Source organism: Aethina tumida, chromosome 7, assembly GCF_024364675.1.
Source record: "Aethina tumida isolate Nest 87 chromosome 7, icAetTumi1.1, whole genome shotgun sequence".
Classification (NCBI taxonomy): Eukaryota; Metazoa; Arthropoda; class Insecta; order Coleoptera; family Nitidulidae; genus Aethina; species Aethina tumida.
The window spans coordinates 13,033,161-13,058,014 of record NC_065441.1 but is presented as its reverse complement, the minus strand read 5'-3'; the positions used below and the strand labels follow the sequence as shown (position 1 = coordinate 13,058,014).

At 30.5% G+C, this 24,854-nt stretch overlaps 2 protein-coding genes across 8 annotated transcripts; one reads left to right on the top strand and one right to left on the bottom strand.

Moving 5' to 3' along the window:
* The first annotated feature begins 485 nt into the window (after positions 1-485).
* On the top strand, positions 486-21,358 carry LOC109597773 (kinesin light chain). 7 transcript variants are annotated; one of them, XM_049970257.1, is made up of 13 exons: positions 533-607; positions 768-827; positions 4,950-5,296; positions 7,220-7,436; positions 13,045-13,179; positions 13,241-13,418; positions 13,906-14,127; positions 14,188-14,459; positions 14,521-14,725; positions 16,730-16,956; positions 17,145-17,156; positions 17,282-17,419; positions 20,689-21,358. In XM_049970257.1, exons 3-13 carry the CDS (start codon positions 5,268-5,270, stop codon positions 20,707-20,709), a joined length of 1,656 nt encoding a protein of 551 aa, XP_049826214.1. In that variant the 5' UTR covers positions 533-607; positions 768-827; positions 4,950-5,267; the 3' UTR covers positions 20,710-21,358. The 7 variants fall into 7 exon arrangements, with proteins under 7 accessions (XP_019869089.2, XP_049826214.1, XP_019869090.2 ...); XM_020013531.2 differs by lacking the exon at positions 20,689-21,358 and adding an exon at positions 18,554-20,250 and having other exon boundaries at positions 534-607; XM_020013534.2 differs by lacking the exons at positions 533-607; positions 20,689-21,358 and adding exons at positions 3,528-3,601; positions 18,554-20,250 and having other exon boundaries at positions 785-827.
* On the bottom strand, positions 21,355-23,439 carry LOC109597775 (ATP-dependent (S)-NAD(P)H-hydrate dehydratase). The gene is made up of 3 exons (XM_020013538.2): positions 23,203-23,439; positions 22,101-22,295; positions 21,355-22,048 (listed from the first exon to the last, which is right to left on the bottom strand). Exons 1-3 carry the CDS (start codon positions 23,318-23,320, stop codon positions 21,465-21,467), a joined length of 897 nt encoding a protein of 298 aa, XP_019869097.2. The 5' UTR covers positions 23,321-23,439; the 3' UTR covers positions 21,355-21,464.
* Positions 23,440-24,854: the final 1,415 nt, after the last annotated feature.

Sequence of the window (24,854 nt, the reverse complement as noted above, 5' to 3'; positions counted from 1 at the left end):
CTACAGTAATTTTCAAAATTTTTTTAGAACAAAAGGGTTATTTAAGAATGAATTATTGAATTCTTTAATATTTTATTTTTTTAAAGAATTGTGTTGGAATGTCCCTGATTGTTGTAAATAATTTTGGAATATAAAATAGGCAACCAAGGAGTCAGGAGATTCAAAAAATTGTTAATTTAAAAAAGTAATTTGGCTTGTTGCTGTTTCAGATACTGATTCAGTGTGAAGTATATACAATAGAAATATTTAGTGAAATATATTATTGAAAACATAAATAATAAAATAATAAAACGTAAATATACAGAAAATAATTCATAAAAAATATATTTTTATAAAAAAAAATTGAATTTTGTTTTTTATTTTACTTTAGTCTACAAAACCCAACAAAAAATATTTAATATGTGGTACGGATTAAAAACCTAAAAAACTAATAAAATAAATAAACATTATGTCATCTTGGCATTTCTTGAGGTAGATGTCGCCCCGCAAAATTTACGCAGAGAGAGAGATCTGTCAGACCAGCAGCCATAATTGACAAGAAAAGTGATTGTAGTGCAATATTTAATATAGTTTTGTATAAAATAGCCCGTGTTCGTTGCAATTAAATGTAAGTCCTAGCATATTTGCAAACGCACTGAGTGCACATGCACCCTAATTGATACACACCTTTGTGCACAGTGAAACCGCATAGTTCCTGGAAGTTGCTCATTTTTACGATCACCGATTTATTCGATTCGCATTGCTAAAGTCGGCGATTTTTGTTGTAGATATGTGTTATGGTACATAAGACGTCCTGAAGCAAGTGATTTTATGGATGGTGCTAACAAGTAAGTGTACTTTAATGCCTCTTTGTAACGTCAGAATTTTAGAATAGGTAGCGATTTTTTTAAAGTTCATGGGAGGCACTCTTTGTGCGATTCCTTGGCATAAATTTGTTTGTTTCGCTTCACACTTAATGCACATGACTTAATTTATTTACATTTGTGCTTGTGGGAAAATGTGTGAAATCCACAATGTACTTACTGAACAGGGGGGCTTCATTTGATTATTTGTTATCAAGTCACAATATTGTTAGAAATTCAATTGTTTATTTACTTTATCCAGCATGTTATCTGTTGAATGTTGTTGAGCCTCATAGAGGAATTGTCACTTTTTTGGATTTGTCCTTGACTCCAACTAAATTATGATCTAATGGATAGTCGCAAATGCCACATATTTATTTTTAAACTCTGGGTACTTTGAGCCTCTTTATGTTTGTTTTCTTTTTAAACATACTGTTTTAAAAGGGACGTCTAATTGTGTTTAAAATATACCTTTCTATAACAGCACCTCTTTCCTTTATGGTGAATAAGTTTCAATGTTGCTGTTGATGAATGACTAATGCAGAAGGTTTTAGTTGGTCATTTGTTTAATTTTATTCAGTTTAGCCTGTATAATTTTGCAGTTTTAAAGTGTGACCATTTGATGTTGTCATAGCTTATTAAATCATTGTTTGTCTGTTTGGGAGATTGCGTTAACTATGTCATAAATTGTCTGATTTTATTTATTCAGGTATAAATATTAATACGTAAAATTTAGATATTTATTTCCTATATTCTGAATTAAAAAAGAGAATAACAACATTATCAAAAATATGGGTCAGTAACACAATGGTTTAAGGGTACAATTTTTTCTAAACACTTAATATAGGCACGTTCTCTTTTTAATTAAACTTTCACCATTTCGTCGATTATCTCGAACCAATATCAAATGTGAAACTTGAAAATTATATAAAATAATTATGTTCACAATTTCTTAGCGGTGTGGATGACTATCTACCTTGGTTCAGTGTTTATTAATGTTGATGTTTCGAAAATATTTTTTAACATGTATAAGAAACGTAACGGTTTTCTAATTACTGGGTGATGTATTTACTTGAGTTGTTCTTTTCCTGTTTTGTGTTTTTATTACCCAATAGTGTTTGTACATTTATTTACTGGTTGTGAGAACATAAATATCTGATACTAATTACAGTAACCAGATAAATTACATAATTATTATTATGGAGTTATGTAAGTTTTTCTAGGAGTTTTCTTACAAACATTAGAAATAATTTCAGTTTTCAGTTTAAACTGATTTTAGTCCTTGATGCTTATCAAGATATTTTTGTCTTGATAATTATCAAGTTATAATTCAATATCTAAAAACCTTCAAATATACCTGAAAAATATATAAATTAAACACAAAAATACAAATATATATGGAATTTGATGCAAGGAAATATGTGAAAAATATCCTCATACTTATTTAAAATTAAATTTAATCAATAATTTTGGTTGGACACAAAATTAATGGTGATCATTATGTAATAATAAAACGAACCTCATTAACATTGAACTTTGAAATATTTTATTTTCTAAACTAATTAATGTCAGTTTTTGTAAATTTTTTAGAATAATAGTTTGTTTTTTATAAATAAACTCTTTGACATAAAATTAAATTTAAAAATTGATTAAATTATTTTTTATGTTAAACCTTTTTTAACTATAAAATAAGCAGCGTAAATAAATTGATTAACCAGATATACAGTGCGGCCCATTTGAAAGCGTCACAACTTCATAAAATTTGTATTTTTTTGTTCGATTTTAACAAACTTTTTTTTCAATTGTAAAGCATGAGAAATGTACACAAAATGTCACGATTTTGGCTCAAAAATCCAAAACCTACAGTGTAATTTTTAGAAAATCTAACTACGCTCCTCTTGAAATGGGTATATACCAAATTTCATAAAAAAATATACATATTAATAATTTCTGCTTTCAAATGGACCACACTGTATTTTGATAATTATTTGATGTACAATCATCATGTACATCTTATTCATTAGATGTTTTTGGAGAATTATGTTTGTACTTAAATTATTTATCTAATTTATTTTGAAATATATATCATTGGGACACCCTGTATATCTTTAGATTTTTATATCATATATGTATTTGCAAATAAAATGATTAAACCAGAGGCCATTCAGTAAGGAGCCATTATTGGGACTATCAAATTTTATATGGAACACCATATATGTTTTGACAAATTTAAACTGAATATTTACAATATATTTTGAATATATTTAAGAATGAATATTAACAGATATTTTACCAAAAATATAAAAATAAAAAAATGAATGTTATTTGATTGGTTGGTTAACGTGCATGCCAAAAGTGAATTTTATGAGAAAATTAACAACTCAAAAACTATTAGGTTTAACAGTAGGACATGGTAAAACCAAAAATATACGGGGTGTTCCATTGAAGATAACAAAGTTGAGGCCACTTCCATTTATTTAAAATAAATTAGAAAAATAGTTGAAGTCAGGTAATAATTTAATCAATACTTTTTTCGTTGTCCATAAATTTCTAATGAATAAGGTGAATCACCCTGTGTATTATGAATATATTGCAAAGCCTTTCATTTTATTGCAATTATTAAATTTGATCTTAAATCACAGGTAAAAACTAATGTCAAATAAATACATAGATGTCCATTTCCAGGATCATTTCAGAATTGAGTGGTTCACGTGTATGTCTAAATTTTAATTGATAGTCTCAAGCCAATATTTAAAAAGGTTAGTAATAAATATATTTAAATTAAAATTAAAGGTTAATCATTTGATTATGAATGATTGTAAGTAATACAATAATTTAATTGATTTAATAAAATGAATAAATTACATAATTTGTTAATTCAGCCATCCAAATTCGCTGTTGAACTTCACCATGGACATTTTGCGTCGGTCACGTCCGCTTTCCTTTATTTCCTTCAGTACTTTTTTGTCGCCCCGGCGTCGGAAGGGCGCAGGCCCGACGGCGTCGCGACGCATTCTGCGGGTAAGTCCGTGCGGCGGGCGGCAGTCGCCGAACCGTTCGCGTACAGGACACACCCTCGTAAAAAACAGTCGGACCACACACAAAAAATTGACACAAGTCACCGTTTCAAACCTGGTCAACATGTGAATTATTTGGACGTACGTGTCGCGTGAATTGCGTCCGGCCATTTAAATAAAAGTTTTCGTTCCGTCATTCACACACACACGCACACAAACACGTTAGAAAGACCGGAAGCTTGCCTTCTATATATTGTTGTTGATTTCGTTCTGTACGGCCGATGAAAAAGAAATTTATATTTTTGTTTGCCCTGTTTATTTTCGCCTCCTTCGTCGTTTTCGGGTTCATGTTTTTGGTAAGTGCGACGGATCGATTTTTTTCGAAGTTGGAACATGCGACGGCTATCGATTCGTTTCGGCGGCTTATTTCCGAGTTTCAATCGTCTGGACAAGTTTTGAACGTCTTTAGTAACACAGGAAGGTTCCACATAAAGGAGTCCTTCTCTTAAGTTTTTGCTTTCACACTTCTTTTTCTTTGTAGTCCTGTCTAATCCTTTAAATCGCAGCTTGAATGAGTTAGTTACTTAGTTTTATTAATATTTCTTAGCTACTGCTGCCGATTATTTGTTTGAAGTATTATATTTCCGTTTTTACTTTCCAAGTATTTGATTTTAAAAAGTTTCTTCCATTGGCCATTAAAATATTTCAGTGTTTTACACCTGAAACATGTAATGATGTTTTTACTGACCTTGTCCTTGGTCTATTTAAAAATTTCCTGCGATACTGAACTGCAGCGATATAAAAATACCCGGTGACTAGATTTCGATAGCCTATAGCATGTACGTATCGGTTTTGTTAATTAATTACCTCGCCAATTACGGACCAACAACCGTTTGTGTTGATTGATTCCGCATTTAGAAATCGTTTTGTTCGTTGGCTTAACCGCTTTCTATTCGTTCCCGTGTTAATCAAATTGAATTAAAAAAAAAATGGTGTGCTGAATGACATTCATACAAAAAATTAGATCAGTTTATTTTGTTTTAATCTGTTAAGTGTTTATGTACTTTATCATTTTTTTTTTCTTTTACAGATCATATTAACCTCTAGTTTGCGTAAATAACCCAAATAAAAGTTTTGAAGCCTTAAGCAGTAACCAAAAATTAAAACTAAAAGAAAGAACTGTGGTATCGAGAGTAACACGTTTTTGCGAAACGTCCCTGGTGTATGTGATAATGCCTTATATATTGTAGACGGAGTAGCTTTTTATACGCGTATTATTATATAAAAAACAAAAAAAAAAATTAAACCGCTCAATAGATATTTCGTAAGCTTACAAGTTATTACTGGTGATGATTCAAGTGCTCATGCGCAGGAATTTCTGAAGGAACACATTCACACTTTTTGAAACATGTCCAAGGTCATCAATGCATACAGGATGTAAGTCATACTTCGTTTTGTGATTGTCCATGATACGCTTAAAAAGTCTTCCTGCTGATTTGACTGTTATTAACATTAGTGTTTGTTGTTTATTTCTGAAATTTATTAATAATCGCATGTGTTTTCTTTTTATATTGCGCACATTCAAGTTCATTTCTTGCGAACGGAATGTGAGACGAGTGCTGACAACACAATGGGATGAGAATGTGGGTCAAGCATATTCGGGAAATATTGTTTATGTGGGATATGAAAATTATTGTGTATTTAATCATTTCGTTAAAAATTCTCTTGTAACAAATGAGTGTATACAAATAAGTCGTTGATTACTAAAGCAATTTATTCTTTAATGGTAATTGATTTATTTGTTTTTTTATTAACTTGTTTGTTTTTTATATAAATTTATTATTAATATAGGTAACATTTATTATATAGATTTTAATGAAATGATAATTAAATAAAATATTCTAAATAATGGACACATTAATTGATTTAATAATTTTTACAGTTATTTATAAAGTTACTGATCTGTGACTTATCTAAATATGTTATATAAATAGTCCAAATTTGATAAAAGTTTCAGTTATTCTATAAATAATGACAAACAATTATGAACCTATTAATTGGTTGATTTTTACAGTTACTCATTACAATACTCATAATCTAAATAAGAAGTGACACTAGTTGAACAAATAATTTCTAAGTATATTCTTTTTACAGCAACATTTATTGATTTAAATTCTATTTAAAATGTAATTAAATTATATTTCAAATTATGTATTATTAAATTTGGTTAAATTTGATAAACTTCATTTATGTGTCTCACAAATAATCTAGATAAAACTATCTATTTGAATTAAAAGTTTGGATATGTTATGTTATTTGAAAATTTTAAATTTATGATTATTATGATAAATTTTATTTATCTCATAAATAGTCATACATATTCTAAGTAATGAATATATCAATTGATTTACCGAAAGTTATAATTACTTACATTAATTAAAATCTTAAATTATTATATAATAATATTAAAATAAGTTTGACATATTTTAATTATTCAATAAATAATAAGAAACAATCTAAATAAAACTACAACAAGAGTTCAACAAATAATTTACATGTTTATACTTGTAAAACCTTTAATATTTCAAATATTTGATAAACAAAAACATTCTAAATAATTAATATTTTAATGGATTTAATTTATTTTAAATTTTATTAATTAATTAGATGAAAATTGACGAATTCTTCAATTATACGGTTTAATAATAACAATTCTTAGAAAATCTTGTTAAATATGAATTATATATCTGAATAAACTGTTTTGGGTGTCTAAATTTATTATTAAAGAATTAGTAATTTGATACACAAGATAAATAGTAATAAACAATTTAAATAAAACAGTAATTGTCCAACAAATAATTTGCAATTTCATACTTGAAAAATCATCAATATGAATAAGAAATCTGAAATAAGAAATTACTCGAGTAAGAGTTTGTCTGACAAAGTTTTTTACTTTAGATTTATCTAAATTTACAATTAGGTGAAATTTCATACAGATTTCAATTATTCGATAAATAAAAACAAACATTTTATATAATGAATGTATTAATTGATTAAATTATTTGTTATTGAAAATTTTAATAAGTCGTATATAATATAAAACTTTCTAATTATTTATAAATCTGAATATATTGATTTAATTAAAGCTTTTTGTGAGTTATATTAAAGTAGGTCTAATTCGACAGCATCAACAGTTCAACAAATAATTTACTAGTCATTATGAATAAGCAGTCTGAAATCTACAAGAAGTTACTCAAGTAACATTTATTCTGCTTTAGGACACAGAAGATTTTTGCAAAAAAATTACTTTTCATATATACATAACAAAGGTGATAATTAATATTTGTGATTGTTTTGCAGTAAGAAAATAGAGAGTCTGGGCAAGATGACAGCGATGACGCAAGAGGAGATCGTGGCGGCCGTGAAGACGGTGGCTCAGGGTTTGGACGCGCTTCGGTCGGAGCATGCTGGTCTCCTGCACGGCATCCAAGAGGCCCCCGATCCGGTGGTCAGCGAACGAGCTGGTCTCGTTCAGCAGAGCGCCGACATGATCGAACTGGGCCTCGGGGAAGCACAGGTAAAAAACTCTAATTTATCTTCATTCTGTCAATTTAATGATAAAACAACCGTGATGAGTAATATTTCCCCGGGCTGACTTTTATGTTCTCGACATTAAAACAGAATTAACTTCCACCTTTGTCCGACTTTTGAAAAACAAGAGAAGTATGTCAAACAACACGGCTATTAACTATAATTTAATATATTTCTGAGTGGTCGTCCGTTGTCCATATACATATGTTATGTCATTAAGTATAATCTGTTACGGTCATTAGTAGAATCTCGCGTGCAATTATAATACTCCGAGTGCCGTGAGACTCGGTCGACATGTTTGAAGGCAATAGATAGACAATGGGAGAAACGGTGTTATCAACAAGTTTGCCGGGCGGTATTAATTATGCACTCCAGACATGCGAATTGACAAATTCCATTTTGTCCCCAACAATAAAATTTGTCATACAACCCTTGTTTCATGTCTAATAAATTTGTAAAGCAGTCATGTTTCAATGATGACAAAATAAATTGACAGTGATAAGTACAATAATTATTTAACAACAACGGAAACAATTTAAACATTAATATTTATGTCGACTATTTTTAATGTAAAATATTTCAAATAAATATATAAATAATTTATTATATTATATTTATATTTGTTTTAATAGATAATTAATTTCTTTGAACTCATATTAAATATATATATATATATATATATATATATATATATATATATATATATATATATATATTTATTCATGAAAAGAATTAATTTACAAACGAGAAATTTATTAATTAAACTACAAACATAATCGTGGGTTGCCTACATAAGTCTACCAAATGTGCTGTCCTCTACAATGAAATTTTGAGATTATATTTATTTTAATAGCTATTTAAAAGTGAGATGTTTTTTTTAAACGCATTAAAAAATTTAAGAGCTTAATTATTTAAACAAAGAATATAAATATTCTAAAATATCATCAAATAAAGTAATTTTGGGATGTTATTAAAAAAGTTTCAAAGAAATATAAAGGAATACGTAGTGGGACGACCAGAATAACATGACTAATGTTAGTTATGATGTAATAAAAGAAAATAATATGAACATGAATATTTATTAGTGTGTACATAATATTATTTATAGTTTAAATATACAGTTATTTTTTGTGATAACGTTTCGACGTAAACTATTGCAATTGTTTAAATATCTTATCATTGGCAAAGTTTATTATACAACAAAAATAAATATCTATTACGGTATTATACAGAGTGTGGCCCATTTAAAATTGGGACACCCCCATAAAAGTATAAAAATATAATTGGTACAGTATTTTAGTATAATATTCTGATATTTTTAAAAAATAAGATTTGTGCTATTTTTCACCGATCGTTATCAAGCTGGAAAGTCCACATTAAACTCATGTTATCTTCAGCAAATGGAAGTATATTAAGATCCGCTATCCCAGCGAGCCCATGCCAAACCCAGAAAAACATCCCCAAACTATAACGCCTCCTCCTCCATGCTTCCCAGTAAGTCTAATGAAATTGAGATTATACCTTTCATTAACAGGTCTTGTCATCCATGAAATGCCATCAGATTTGAATAATTGGAAACGGCTTTCATCGGAAAACAAAATTGTTTTTCATTGCCCATCTGTCCAGTTCACATGTTGTCGTGCAAGAAGTAGTCTCGCTGCTCTATTTTTTTTATTTGTATCGATAAATGGACACCTCTAGGAATTTTTAACTTTAAGGAACCATGTCGAACTCAGAAATAAATTATAATATCAACTGTATTGAATATACAGTTAATTTAAATTAAAAAGAATGGTTAAAATGTAACAAACTATTGCAATAAATTAATATATTTTTTTAATTTTTTAAATTGTAGAGAGAACCATCAAACTGCCCACTACTAAATCATACATGCCAATTACTCGCAGATCCTTCTCGGCCCATAAACACTCGCGCCCATTACCGCGATTCGCCATCATCCGGCCGGGTCTCGCATGTTTCGCAATCGGTTTATTAAATATGTAAGTCGTGCGCTCCCCGTTACGAATCGGTTTGGGGCCCGTGTGTCTGCACGAACGTCGACCCGAGGGTTTCCTCTCCGTTTCCGAGGCGAACGTGGGTGACTCACGCGGCCGTTTCACCGCCTAGGAATGGGGGAGCGGGCGGGGACGGTCCCGTTCGAATACTTTCATTGATCCGGAGGACGGTGAGTCATTGCACAAACACATGCAGAGAGACGGCGGCGAAAGGAGGCGCGATGCCATTCCGCGGACGTTTCGATGATTGATCGCCGACTAGATTGGCCAATTCATTGTCGATCGATCGGTGTTTAAAGCGATTAAATCGTGGACGAAATGTCATGCAATTTTACTGATTGTGTGTGTTTATTCAAATCGTGTCAGGCTATCAGACTAGAACATGGTATAATGTAATTAATTTTGGTTAATGCATCGAATGAATCAATGTCCGCCATCTATAATTAAAACGTGCATTTCAATTGAAATCAATTTCAACAGAATTAAATTTTGTCCGAAGTGGGTTATTTAGTGTGGGTTGCAGAGAAAATTTAAACAATACCTTAACTTAATAACAAAATCCATTCTTTTAATAGAAACTATTTAATTTTTAGTTTAACCATTTTAACAAAGTGAAACTTTGCAAAAAATTTAATAATTTCGCCTTGATATGACACTGATGTTCGACGGTGTAGAACGAATTTAATTTTAGTTTCAGTAACACAATGATTTGTCCTAAAATTGCACGTGAAACATGCAATTTCTATAACAGAAATGTACTTTCCTTGACCAAGAATTTTTTTTTAATGTGACATTATTTAAATAATGACAACAGTTTGACAAATTTGTATTCAATACCCAAAAAAAATGTATATACTAAAATTTCTGCGACAGAAATTTAGTGTTCTTGGACAAGAAAATATAAAAAAATATATATGTAAATTATATATGTATGTTAATTAATTTTTTCCTTATAAAATTTGCACGTGAAATGGACAATTTCTTTAACAGAAATTTACTTTTCTTAACCAATAAACTTTGCTAATGAGGAAGTATTTAAATAACTACAATAGTTTTGATAGAATTTTATGAAACTTTCTATAAAATATAAAAAATATGTATGTATATTACTTAAAATTGTGTCCTTTTAAATATGAATGTGAAGTGGACAATTTCTATAATAAAAATCTACTTTTCTTGATCAATAAACTGGGCTAATGAGGAAGTATTTAAATAATTACAATAATTTTGGTAGAATTTTACGAAATTTTCAATAAAATATAAAAAATATGTATGTATATTACTTAAAATTTTGTCCTTTTAAATGTGCACGTGTCCAATAAACTTTGCTATTGAGAAAGTGTTAAAATAATTACCATAGTTTGGTACAATTTTTCAAAATTTGTTATAAAATATTAAACATAAGTATGAATATTAATTAAAATTTTTTCCTTGAAAAATGTGCATGTGAAATGTACAATATCTTATCACAGTAATTTACTTTTCTTTGCCAAAAAACTTTGCTAATGAGAGTATTTAAATAATTGCGATAGTTTGGAAGAATTTTTTAAAGTTTGCTATAAAATATAAAAGAAAATGTATGTATATTAATTAAAATATTGTGTTCTAATATGTTCACGTGAAATGGACAGTTTTTATGACAGAAATTTACTTGTCTTGATCAATAAACTTTGCTTATGCGAAAGTATTTAAATAATTGCCGAGATCCTGCAGAACTAAAAAAAATCTGATATTTTCCAACATAATTAAATTAAATTTATTTTTCTGTCAGTTTTTAATTCAAATAGAGAAAAATAGATAGATTTTTACTGATATCCGGATAGTATTCTTTGCTTTCGTCTTACAACCCATAAAATTTGTTAATTTTGTCTTTTTAATTATGGAGTATATAGAAGTAATATAAACCTAAACTTACATCATGGAAATAAATTTAATATATACATAAAAATAGATTTCTAAAATAATAATAAATGAATAATACTAATTATATTTGGAGAGAGGCACAACTTTTTTATTTCATTTCGTACCTTATTTTGTTGCCAATCCGAAAATAAATTAAACATGTAGAATGGAATCTCCCGCAAGTGTCCGGTTAAGTTTTCAATCGGATGAACCTCATTGTCGACAAACAAGAGCCCTCGGTCGCCGGTTTGATTTCCGGCTTGTCGGGCAACGGACCTAATCGGTTGCAAAATCAATTCGACATCATGTCGTCGAGCTGGACTAATAATATAAAATTATTAACCATAGGTCACCTATTTTATGAAAACAATTTTATATCAACAACAATAATTAGTGATCCTTAACTCTCTTAATTCATATGGAAACCCGTGCTTAGATTATGTTAATCAAAAGTAGAAAATATCACCTGTAGTGAAGTCAATTTAATAAACTTTCAGAGAAAACTGGATTTCGTGTTGCACTAAATAAAATATTTTATTGACCTTTTTGTTGCCTCGAATCTATATTTAAAATCGTGTCTTACATTTTCGCTGGGTTTTGATTAAATTTTCACCTGACATAAACACCGACAACGTTGTGTTAACAAAGGGGACAAAAAAAATAAGTATAAAACAGCTAATCCACCGATCATCGATTGCTATTTTCTAGCAGTCTGTTGATGTCACGACGTGAAATTGGATTCTTTCCGGGTCTCGTAATCCCGCAGGAATATCCCGTTTTTATTATACGTTTTTATGTGTTTGTTGTCCGGCAAAGATTGTAAATGAAGTTTGTCGCAATCGATGCAGCCACCGAGATTGAACATAAAACAAAAATAGAACAGTGACATGAAAGAAACATCTAGAGATATACTGTTACAGGTTGCAACGTGCCCATTTCATTTTTCGTATTTTAACGCGGAAACTGTCAGATCCTATTTATAATGGAGAAATTGATCTTTACATTGGAGATTATCCACGGCTCGTCGAACTGTTCCGGTCGTTAAATCAAATTAAGGCCCACAATATCATGTAACTCGATTAGAACCGGCGGCGAAAGTCGTCGTTCGAGGATCGGACGTTGCTCCAAAAAAAGAAAAACACAAGAATTCTATATTGGAATTTCGAAATAATCGGATTATATTCTTTGGCTTATAGAAAGTAATTAGTCTGGGGAAACTAGATCAAATGCAAGGTTAACGGACGGGAAGTCACAAAAACATGCAGAATTGATCCTTCAACTGCACGCTATCGCAAATTGAGGACAATGGTTTAGTTGCCATTATATACAGGGTGTGTCTCTAATATTGCTAAAAATTTTGAAGTGCAATTCCACGTTGGATCACTATTTTTAACTCCTTTAGATGTAGTAGATGACTAAAATTATTTTTTAGAAGATTCTTTTATGGGGAAAACTTTCAAAGGGGTAATTCTGATAGTAATACAGAGGGTGTCCCAAATTGGCAATTACGAATATTTCCAGCCACATCTCATTTCGATATCTCTGACAGAAGAGAGACGGATATAGAGGATCCTCTTATCTTTTGCCAAGAGAAACACCGTGTATACTAGTTAATTATACATTAATTATGTACGCATTAGCCCTGCCAGCATAAACTTGAATATAAATTGGTTTAAGGTGATTATGGCCTTGGCCTCACATCTTCAATTGATCGAGGCAGAGAAACACAAGCTCCGGACCCAAGTGCGCAGATTATGCCAAGAAAATGCCTGGCTTAGAGACGAACTGGCCTCCACACAACAAAGGCTACAGGTAACTTGACCAAAATTCGACCGAAAACGAAGCATCCGCCAATTTTACGTTGAAATTTCAGTCGAGCGAACAGATGGTGGCGCAACTGGAAGAGGAGAAGAAACACTTGGAATTCATGAAGACGGTAAAGGTCTACGACCAGGACCTGAACGACGACAACTCGTCGGAACACTCGCGAAACGAGAAACCCGATCCGGTGGTCGACCTGTTCGCCGACGATGATAATGACGAAAGGAACCGTAAGTTTCACTTTTTATATCGACGGCTCTCGGATGAGTCACTCGATACTGTTTACATTCTTTGCAACTTACGATGCAGTTTATTGCAGTCTTGATTAAAAATATACCTCATGATTCAAACTGGTTGTGCTAAATTCAAATACTAATTATGTTATTAGATGTAAAACTATATTCATAAGTAACTAATAATACTAATTAATTATGGATAATAATGAGCTTGTAAATTTAGATAGATACCTTGTTTTCTATAAGAAATGAAAATGTTCTTGACGATGTCCCGTAAAGTCTATCTTTAAAGACTTTAGAAGTTAAAGTAAATTGGGGAATAAATTGACTAATGAATTGGAGCTTGTAAAACATCTATTAAACTATAAATTGTTCGAAAGCTTTAAATCAAGTCATTCTATTGTTTTTTTATAATATTAATGTAATTCAAATAATTAAGGTCTGTTTCATATTAACTATTAAAACTTTTATTTTTTCACAGCTATGTCACCGACTCCACCGAACCAGCTGCAGCTGTCACAGCAGGTGAACGCGGGCTACGAGATCCCCGCACGTTTGCGTACCTTGCACAACCTTGTTATACAGTACGCGTCCCAGGGACGGTACGAAGTGGCCGTGCCCCTCTGCAAACAGGCGCTCGAGGACCTCGAAAGGACCAGCGGTCACGATCATCCGGATGTTGCCACTATGTTGAACATTTTGGGTGAGTTTTGTGAGCAATGACAATTCGTACGAATCGTGAGCGTTCCGTTCCGCCTTGCAGCTCTAGTGTACCGTGACCAAAACAAGTACAAGGAGGCGGCCAATCTTTTGAACGATGCCCTCGCCATCCGTGAGAAGACGCTGGGTGAGAACCATCCGGCAGTCGCCGCCACCTTGAACAATCTGGCCGTGTTGTACGGCAAACGGGGCAAGTACAAGGAGGCGGAGCCGCTGTGCAAACGGGCACTGGACATCAGAGAGAAGGTGTTGGGCAAGGAACACCCTGACGTGGCCAAGCAGCTCAACAATCTCGCTTTGCTTTGCCAAAACCAAGTAAGTACAATAACATCACTGAAACCGTTGTAATTATTACAACTTTGTCATTTCTTCCCAGGGCAAATACGAGGAAGTTGAAAAGTATTACCAGAGAGCATTGGAGATCTACGAAAAGCGTCTAGGTTCGGACGATCCGAACGTGAGCAAGACGATGAACAACCTGGCCTCCTGCTATCTGAAACAGGGCAAATACAAAGAGGCCGAGGTACTCTACAAGCAGATCCTGAACAGGGCGCACGAACGCGAGTTCGGCACCATTGACGGTAAGCCAGAATCATAATTTTCGAATGTTTAATCAGTGTCAAATCTATCTCGAAACTAGACTGAAAAGTACCCGAACCGTTTTGTTTACGTAGTATTACGTAAGGCACCTTTTCATATCACAGTTTTTGTTTGTGTGTTTTATTAGTATTTTTTGAAGATTTTTAGTTCCTAATGTATGGCAGGTTATCAGTGCTAATGGTACTAATCGTAAATGTAATGTCTCCCATATTTGAAAGATCCCAATTATTATGATTTTTGTGATTTTAATTTTTTTTTTATTTTTAATGTTTACTATAGTACTTAAGTCAGATTTTCTAGTATGATGATGCATATTAGTTTATATTATATTCATTTTATATATTTCACATATATATTTATTATTTATTTTATTTTTGTATTATTAATTATGTCTTTTATTTTTAAAATAACTTGTAAAATTCTATTGAATTTATTAAGTAAATCGTTAAAAAGTTATTAACGTAACAGCATTTTTAAAGCTCAACGTTTGGAAGATTTATTAAAAATTATGAATGATAATGACACTTTATTTAAATCTTGACATCAAATTTTAAAAAGAATAAGACGATTATCTAAAACTTTCATTTCGATGAAAATAAAAAGTAAAGCCTTCTTTGCCAGGAAATTGTAGTTGGGATATTTTGAAACTGAGACATAAATAATCTTGATTCCGTGTCTTGTTGTGATATCTTAAGTGCCTAAACCACTTTTGTAGCCTTTGTATATATTATATTTTTGTCAGCATGAATAACTTATTATTGCTATTATTCCTTTTAGTATTGCACGTTTTTCTTAATTTAAATATACACAAATTAACATCACATTACTTGTGTTACTAAACATTAAACTATTTTTTAAAAAAATAGGGTAATGTAATGTTGGTTTGACTGCACAATATTTTTTCGAGTTACTCGTAATCTGTTGTAGATTATCGAGTTTTGTAAGCAGCCTTTACACTGTTATGGCAGTATTTTATCGAATATCCAGCATTCCATCGTAAATTTTAGTGAGACATGTTATAGCAGCATCCATTTGAATGAAATTACTCTAAACTTTTTATACGTTTTTATCCCATTTTTGGAACTTGCCCGTTCAGTTGGGTACTGCTAGTGTTATAATGTTATACAGAGTGTTTAGATATCTTTCTGTATTATTTTATTTTATTTTATTTTTTTTGGTGCAATATATGTTTTTAATTGCATGAAATGTGTTTTATTTGATCGCTTTCCTTTCTTTCCTATTTTGTTTTAAACACACTGTATAACGGCGTTGAGTGTTTGAGGGTATATGTTACATTTTTTGTTGTGAGGATGGGTAGATGTCAGTTCGTGTACGTTTGTAAATATTGGAGAAATGATATTTGTGCCTGATAAAATAGAATATGTGAGAATGTACAGGGTGAATCACCTAACTGATTCATTAGAAATATATGCAAAACAGAAAAAAGTATTGACTTGAAATTTTTATAGTAATTATAACTTGACTTGATATACTTTTTTAATTTACTTTTAACAATTTTATTTACGGTTTCGCCGAACCCTGTATATTTTTGTATTGTAAAATACAAGTAATTGTAAATAAAAAGATTACATCACACCGTACTCTTAAATACAATAGTTTAATAATTCTTAAATTTTTTTTCCAAAAAATTTCTAAATATTTAATTTTGACGCTGGAAAGTTCATTTTTGTCATATACGTTAAGCAAGGACCATTCTATAAAGATCCATTATTAGTATTTTTTAATTTTATACAGAGTGTTCGTTATTGTATGTTTAATTCTGTACATCTTAAAACTTTGTTTCTTTCAATGGAACACCATATTAAAAAACTTTTAAATTTCTATAAGTATTCCGTACATTTAAGATAATTTTATTATGGATACACTGTATATGGTAAGACTCTCTTATTAGCAACTTGGAATCATTGAAAATTAAGCAGTAGATTCAAGAAACGAACACAATTGAACGAATCAATTTGCCTCAGGCGACAACAAACCAATCTGGCAAGTGGCCGAGGAACGGGAGGAGAACAAAGCGAAGAACAAGGAGAACGCCCCGTACGGCGAATACGGTGGCTGGCACAAGGCCGCCAAAGTAGACTCCCCGACTGTCACCACAACATTGAAAAATCTCGGGGCCCTCTACCGTCGACAGGGCAAGTACGAGGCGGCAGAGACCCTGGAGGACTGCGCACTCAGAAGCCGGAAAGAGGTGAGCACTTGATTGTCCAGTTTTAGCAATAATACGGAACTTCTAGAGAGAAGAACTCGATAAAAGGCTTGAGAAGCATTATTATTAAGAAAACATTCGAAGTTAGATTTAAGCTGAAAGTTTGAACACAGGCTTTGCCGCTTGATTAAGGCTTACTAATTATACCTATTTTTATTTTTACGCTGCAGCATGTGCAACAAGTAAGTTAATAAAATAAAGTATTCCAAAATTATCAATTATATTATTTGGCTGCTCAGTATTTTCTGCAAAGTTACTTATTTGTTCTGCATCATTATTATTGAGGTTTATTTTATCTGTTAAATAGGCTTTGGACATTGTGAAACACTCGAAAGTTGCCAACATCCTCGGCGATTTGGAGAGACGTAAGTCGGGAAGCGTTAAAGACAAAACGTCGCGTCGAGGCTCCCGAGAATCACTCGAGATGAGCTACGATGGAGACGAGGTAAGTTCAATATTCCTTAGTTCATGTTTTGTTTCTAAAAAGGCAACAAAAATAATAAGAACGATTCAGTTATTTGTTACCATTTGATAATTATATAATAAATTAATTACACTAGTTTACAGAGTTTGACAACCCAATGCATCATTTTTATTTAATTTCTTCATATTTTTATATCATCTTATGGATTTTACAGACCCTTTCGTAAAAATGGTGATAGAATATTGAAATAAAAGGCTACTACACTGTGTTAGTAAAATGGTTTCAATAAATTTTTAGTATTAGAAGTGAGAAAATATGGAAAAGATAAAAAATTACGTGTTTTCATATTATACAACACATAATTACTGAATTATAATATTTATGGGGTCATAAAGTTGTTTCAAATGTTCTAATCTATTTTTTCTCTTTAATTTAAAAATATCAAACTTAAATTTCATTAAATATACAGTTTTTTCATATTAATATGTGCCATCATATTCTCCAATTAAAAAAGATGGCTTTTTCATGAATTCTACGTAAAATTTTTAAATATAGAAAATTTCATTATTTTTGTAAATTAGTGTTATTAATTTTAAGAGGATTGTTAATAAAACCATTATTTTCTGGTCAATCTTATTAATCAAATTTTTGTATTCTTTTCTTATTATTTAATTAGCCGTTTTTGTTGCTTTTGTTGTGTGTAAGTTTGGCTTTAAATGTTTTTAATTTATTTATTTTCATTTGTAAATAATTCACATTTATCAACTCCATTCGTCCCAAATTGTTTTTTATTATTTTCCTTACAACTGTACAGAATATGAAAGTATTGAAATTTCTGCCAAATCAATACAGGTATTGAAAAATGTGTGTCTTGTAGAAATATCAATACAAGTATTCACATCCTCTCTGTTTCAATAAAAATAATCTTACTAACAAACATAATTCACAAACACCGATGGACAATAACCGTTTCGTCTTACTGAAAACTAACAAATCTAACATATAAACAAGTGTCATCCGAAACACGTGTGCCCCATATAAAAAATCGTGCCATAAACTATATCCAGTGGTAGAACGTAGTATGGGATAGACGTGTTCGTGAACCGGCAAAAATAATCACGTCCGATCTGACCGACAGTTGTTTTCTCCCGACAGAACACCGCCCGCACACCGGACACGGAAAAGAGCGGCCTGAAAACGAAAATCTTTAACGCCCTCGGCATCCACTCGCCAGTGGGCAAGCCCAGTTCTTAATCACGTTACATTTTAAGCTGCAAACAGATTTATATTTATTTTATGATTGTTACGATCGTTGTTGGGCTTTCGTTTCTCCATTACCACGCGACGGATCGTCACCGAGTGTCAACGAAAACTTAGTTGAATGGTTTTTTTATTATTATTATTTTTTTAATAGCGTTTTTTTACATTCCATCTATTTAATGTAATTGGGTGCATTTTTAGACAAATATGGTAACGAACAAGTGGGCCTGGGTGCTAGCAATGTCAATTTTTAATGCTTACAGGACTTAAAAGTATTATTCTTTATATGGTGTTAGAAGTAGGTCGTAGTTGTTAGTGACCAGTAGAGGAATTCACCATGTCCAAAGCAGATTCCGGCGTTTTTAGTGCCTTATGTCTTACAATAATGATGAGAAGCATTTAATACTTTAATTTTTTGTTCAAAATCTCATTCTTTCTCAGTTTACTACAGCACAACATTCTACTAAATGATTATTTTAAAACGTCTGCTTGGATGTGGTGATTTATTTTAGTGTGATCCTTCATTACACCCAATATTTCGTCGTGCCCAAACATAGATATTTACGTTATTGAACTAAACATTTGATTTGTTATCTGTGATAGAGGATTTTTAAGTGGCATATTTTTGAAGCTACTATGAAGAGTTTATGCAATAAATTGTGTTATATAATAGTTTATTAACTGAAGTATCTATATGCAGGTTAGAGCTTGAAATTACAAATTTAAACATTTTAGATTTGCAATTTTACGTTCCGACGTTGTTTTTCTGTTACTGTATTTCCTACAAATGCAATTACGAACTTCGAGCCTAAACAAATGAAAATATAAAGTTCCAAAATTACTGGATTTAATTTTGGCACTTGATTGTTTAAGGACCTAAAATTTTGCCAACTTGTAGAATAAGATTAAAGTTTGTCTCGTGATTTAAATATGCATTTAACTTAACAACTTAAAAGAAACAAATGTAGAGCAAGCAATTCATGAAGAAGCTTAAAGTGTAATAATCGTTTTTATTGATGTAGATCAGATTTTTTATTTTAATTAGTATTATTCAACCATTTTTATTTTTTATTTATTTTTAAAAACGATGTAAGAGCTAAGTGTCTTATAGATTTATATATTTGTTATTATTTTTATGTAATAGTGTGTTTTTTTAATAAGCTTTACTCAGGTGCACTATCTGAAGTAACGAAAACATGGATTTTGTCGTATTTTAATTTTGTAAAATCTCTTTTTTGTGACGTCTTCCCTTAATTTTTGATCAACACAAACTCGTCATCCACGATAATATACAATATTTTGTCTTCCAATGGATTTTAACATTGTTTTATTATATTATATATTTTTTAAATTAACTTTTATTTTAACATATTGTGAAAACATCTCAATTAACTAAGCTCCTTTTCCAGAAGGAGCCTAATTTTTTGAGTTTGTACGCCTATACTAAATATGTACACTATTAACAAAGGAACAAAAATAATTTTTCACACGGTAGAAGCTTTCCGATAGTAGAACAACTTAAATCAAGTCCAACTAAGAATCATTTATGTTTGTTAAAAATTGTTTACAATAAATGCATATGTTTATTGATAGTTTTATTTTTTATTCTCCCTCCTCCCTCATCTTTTTTATGTTTTTGGCATGATCGTTTTTTTGTTTGCCGAAAACTTATGTTACCTCAAGATGGAGTTGATAATTTGAGTGATGAGTAATTGTTGCCTTTGTTGTATTTTGGTGTAATTTTATATGGTTTTGCTTAAATCACTCTGTATTTTTTGCACTTGTCACATTTGTTTTCGTTGTTTTTGTAATTTTATAGAACTGCACTTGATGTCATATAGTAACATTATTTAAATTTTTTCACATAACTTTTCGGCAAGTGAAAAATAACTAAGGCATTTATCAAATGTGTAATGTAATGAGTTATTTTTTATTAATCAGAAATTTAAATAATGTTTTAAGAGAAGAAAAGGTAAGTAACAAAAACTGAATACGATAAAAACTAATTCCATCTTTAATTTTTATTTCAGAATGGGAAGATTCGACATTAAGTCAAAGCAATTATTAAAATTAATTTAGTTGAATTAAGCAAGAAAATAATTCATGTCTTTGAATTTCATTGGTGGTTAAGGATGAACTGCATAATCAAAATATTTTTGATTTTCTGTTTATTGATGTACTTGTTACATTGCTTGAATGCATGAATTATTTTGGAGAGATGGTCGGAAATACAAAATTAAGACTTTGTTAATTTAGTTTTGTATTTCCAAAAGGATTTTTGTCAAAGAAACTTCTTAAATGGGCTAATACGTGTTTATGATCATATCAATTTCAGTGCTGCTAACAGAACATTCTGCAGAACGTGTTAATTAAGTCATCAAATGTTTCACAAATTTGACAAAATAGTGTAGTTGTTATATTGATAAAATATTTTTTCTAATATGCTTTATATAATTAATTACTTAGGATACATTCCATAATTCAGATCATATGTTTTCTTCAATATTGTGAATGATTGCATTAATTTAGATTTTTGTAAAGATGCTGGAATTGTGGATATTTAAAGTACTAGGATAGTGTTACAATGTATTTTGAGACAACTATATACGAAGCTGACTGCTACAAATGCTAAGTTCTGCTGTGCTTTTTGCTATACACATTACACTATTGACCAAAAATATATAATACTAAAAAAGTAAATGATTGTAGCTTATTTTATTTACACATACCAAAAAATCACAAAGCAAATTATTTTATTTCTTAATCAATAATAAAATGCACATTAAATCAATTCAATTTTGTTTCCTTAAGACTTTACTTCAAATTCGTCTTCAAAAACGCCGTGTATTTCCTGTAACATATCGGTACAAATCATACTCCTGCCGTGCTTGGCGAAAGCCCTAGAATTGCATTCTCTGGTAAGCTTGGATGCGGCGAAACATGCCACAGATGGCCTGAAATCTTGAACGTCATTGCCAATGTCTTTGTCCAGGGACCATTTCAAAAAAGTAGCACAAGCTCCGGACATCAGATCGCCTTGTCCGCCGCACCTCCTTCCGGATCCTCCTCCTGTAACTTCGATCTTTTGCCCGTTGCTGATAATCTCGTCGTTCATGTCCTTGCATAGTAGAGTTACGTGCCCACCGAATTTTTTGATCAGGTCGGATGATTGCGTAACTTTGTCGTGTACGACATCAGCTTTGACCAGTCGTTTGAATTCCATGGCGTTAGGAGTCAGAATTATTGGTGCGGGGTAGTTTTCAAGAATCGAGTGCTTTTGGGCGACGAAGAACAAACCGTCGGCGTCAATGACCAAAGGCTTCTTTTTCTCCTTGCACATATTAATAACCTGTTCAAAAAGTGAGAAGGTGGTTTGCTCCCGACCCAAACCTACAAAATCACAGTTTACAGCTGCTATTAAATTGAGCATTATTTTTATTACCTGGTCCCAAAAGAACCACGTGCAAGCGGTCGATCCACTCTTTGATTTCATCGATGCCTTTCTGATTTAATAGCGGCAAGACAATCAGTTCCGGGCTGTAGGATTTAATTACCGGGGAAGCGTTTTCAGGGCAAAAAACATAAACCAAGTCTGCTCCGACTCGCAACGAACTGATTGCAGCGAAGTATGGGGCACCTGAAGTGATGGAAATTATGCGGTTATGCATTTCCTTGTTATTTAAAAAGGGTAACAATATGTTTGTTGTTTTTAATATGAAATGAAATCGATACATCCGCTTTATAAAAAACAATGGAAAGCAACTAACTGATTATTTTTTACTTTTATTAATAATATTTAATTTTTACAGATAAACATAAATTATTAATACACTAAATATATTTTTTAAACTAATCAATTCTGTAGTTAAGAACTAAACTGGTAAATATATAATTATATAGTTTTATTAAATAATTGTCTTAATAAATAATATGTAAATATAAATTTATTTTTTAAAATTAAATGTTTTTAATATTAAATTAATATTATATTTAATTTAATTTGGAGTTGATAATTTGAGTGATGAGTTATTATTGCCTTTGTTGTATTTTGGTGTAATTTTATATGGGGTTTACTTAAATCACTATATTTTTTGCACTTGAGTAATGAGTAATTTTTTATCAATTAGAAATTTAAATGTTTGAACAGAAGAAAAGGTAAGTAATTATTTCAAAAGATTCGACATTGCATCAAAGCAATCATTAAAAGTAATAAATAATTAGTTTATTTAAGCATGAAATAATTCAAATAAAAATAATTACTATATTAAATGTATTTTTTTTAATCTAATCAAACCTGTCATTAAGAATATATTAGTATTTAAAGAAATTAACTGGTAAGTATATATTTATAAAGTTATATAAATAATATTTAATCTTTAAATATATACTTATTTCTGAAATTTAAATATTTTTAATATTTAAATTAATATTATATTTAATTTAATTTAGAATAGAAGTTTCAATTATTACATATGTGATAAATTTATTAATTTTGTCACTGAATACATTTTATTTTATGTATATTATTCACATTTTAAGTATACCTGTATATTCGGCACTTCCACCAAATATTCCAATTCGACCGGCTTGTCCTTTGTGCTTGTCACGGTCCAAAGGGGGAGCCAGCTGCTTCATTTGCCTGTTCGCGCATTCTTCGTTCATTTTTCTATGGTTTCTGAGACCAGTTAATGTTTTAAAAAAATGTTTATGTTGGTTGGTTACACCTCCATTGAATTGCACATTGGAAAATACGAGTTTTGTTATGGAAGACGATACTTTTATCATTGCTCTCCCCACTTGACAGCTAGTTGATTGTCCCGCCATCTATGGAGCCAATTTTGAATGTTGTTGAAGGAGGGTTTTATCATTTGAAACTTTGAAGGTTTTAACGTTTACCGAGAGATGATCAATATCTATGTTTTAAAATTTTGAAAAATTATTCAGGTAGAATACAAATTTTATCTTATGAATGTCACAGTTTGTTTGTTAGTTGATAGGGCGAAATTAGTTCTTAGAAAAACTATCATAGTTTAAATAATAATATATATTTTAATATTTTTTCAATAATACAATATTTATCTTAATAAAACAATATTATACACATCATGCTAAAAATATATACAGTGATAAAGTTGCACAAAATTTAAAAATAAATATTTTGTAGAATAGACTTAATTAAAATTTTGTCTAATAAGTTAACAAATATATTTTAATATCCTATACGTTTTTAGGGTGCATATACTACAAGAGAGAAAATTATTAGAAACATGAACCGTTTCTTGTATAGAGATATAATAGATACAGAGGTGGCCAGAGAAATAGCATACATTACTATCTTAATGTTAATTTTTAGAAGCATACCTCTAATTAAATGAAATCAAAATATTTTATATTTTATTTAAAATAATTACTCTATATTCTTTCTCTCATTATTCATTTTGCACCTAAATCAAAATAACTTCTACTTCAATTAAATCTTAAACAAAATAATTGTGAAATGTGGCTGGTCAGAAGGACAGCTCACTTCTGAAAAATTGTTAAATAATTTATACATAACTTTAAACAAAAAATTTTGTTCGATATAATGACCTGTAAACTGTGAAGCAAATATTCAATGAAATATCGACAATGGTCGATTGAAATTAAATTCCATGACTCCCTGTAATTTGTATATTATTGTGGACAAATGGTTCCATTATATCTCTCATGATATCTCTATATAGTACAAAGAGTTTGATCCATCTAAATTCTGAAAGAGACATCATGAACAATAGAGACAGTAAGTCTCTACTACTGTCTCTGTCATGCATGATGTCTCTCTCTAAATTCAGATGTGTCAAACGCTTTTCCTGCTGTATATGAAACGGTTCATTTTACTAATAATTTTTGATTATGGTCTTATACTATGTCAAGGAAAGAAACCCCAAACCTAAACTTTTCCTCCACTGTCTTTTAAAGTTTTTTTAGTGTCTCTGGGATGGAAACTTACATTAGGAGGACGATGAATATATTTTATACTATCTGATCTTGTTCTATTGATAAGATAATTAATGCAAACTTTTGTACTTTTGTTCTTGTACGAATATTTTTTTTTTTTGATATCATTGGTTTCTTTGCTTAAATATATCTTTGAAAGTTTTGTTCATTCAATGTATGTCTGATTGTTCTATTAGATACACTGATGTTGTATATCTCA

Excerpts from the sequence above, each read along its gene's own strand:
- LOC109597773 (XM_020013531.2), top strand. The coding sequence starts at position 5,268 with ATGTCCAAGGTCATCAATGCATACAGGAT. Across the intron at positions 13,180-13,240 it reads CCACACAACAAAGGCTACAG|TCGAGCGAACAGATGGTGGC; the intron begins GTAACTTGACCA and ends TTGAAATTTCAG. Across the intron at positions 13,419-13,905 it reads TGATAATGACGAAAGGAACC|CTATGTCACCGACTCCACCG; the intron begins GTAAGTTTCACT and ends ATTTTTTCACAG.
- LOC109597775 (XM_020013538.2), bottom strand. The coding sequence starts at position 23,320 with ATGAACGAAGAATGCGCGAACAGGCAAATGAAGCAGCTGGCTCCCCCT. Across the intron at positions 22,296-23,202 it reads TGGAAGTGCCGAATATACAG|GTGCCCCATACTTCGCTGCA; the intron begins GTATACTTAAAA and ends CCATCACTTCAG. Across the intron at positions 22,049-22,100 it reads CGTGGTTCTTTTGGGACCAG|GTTTGGGTCGGGAGCAAACC; the intron begins GTAATAAAAATA and ends GTGATTTTGTAG.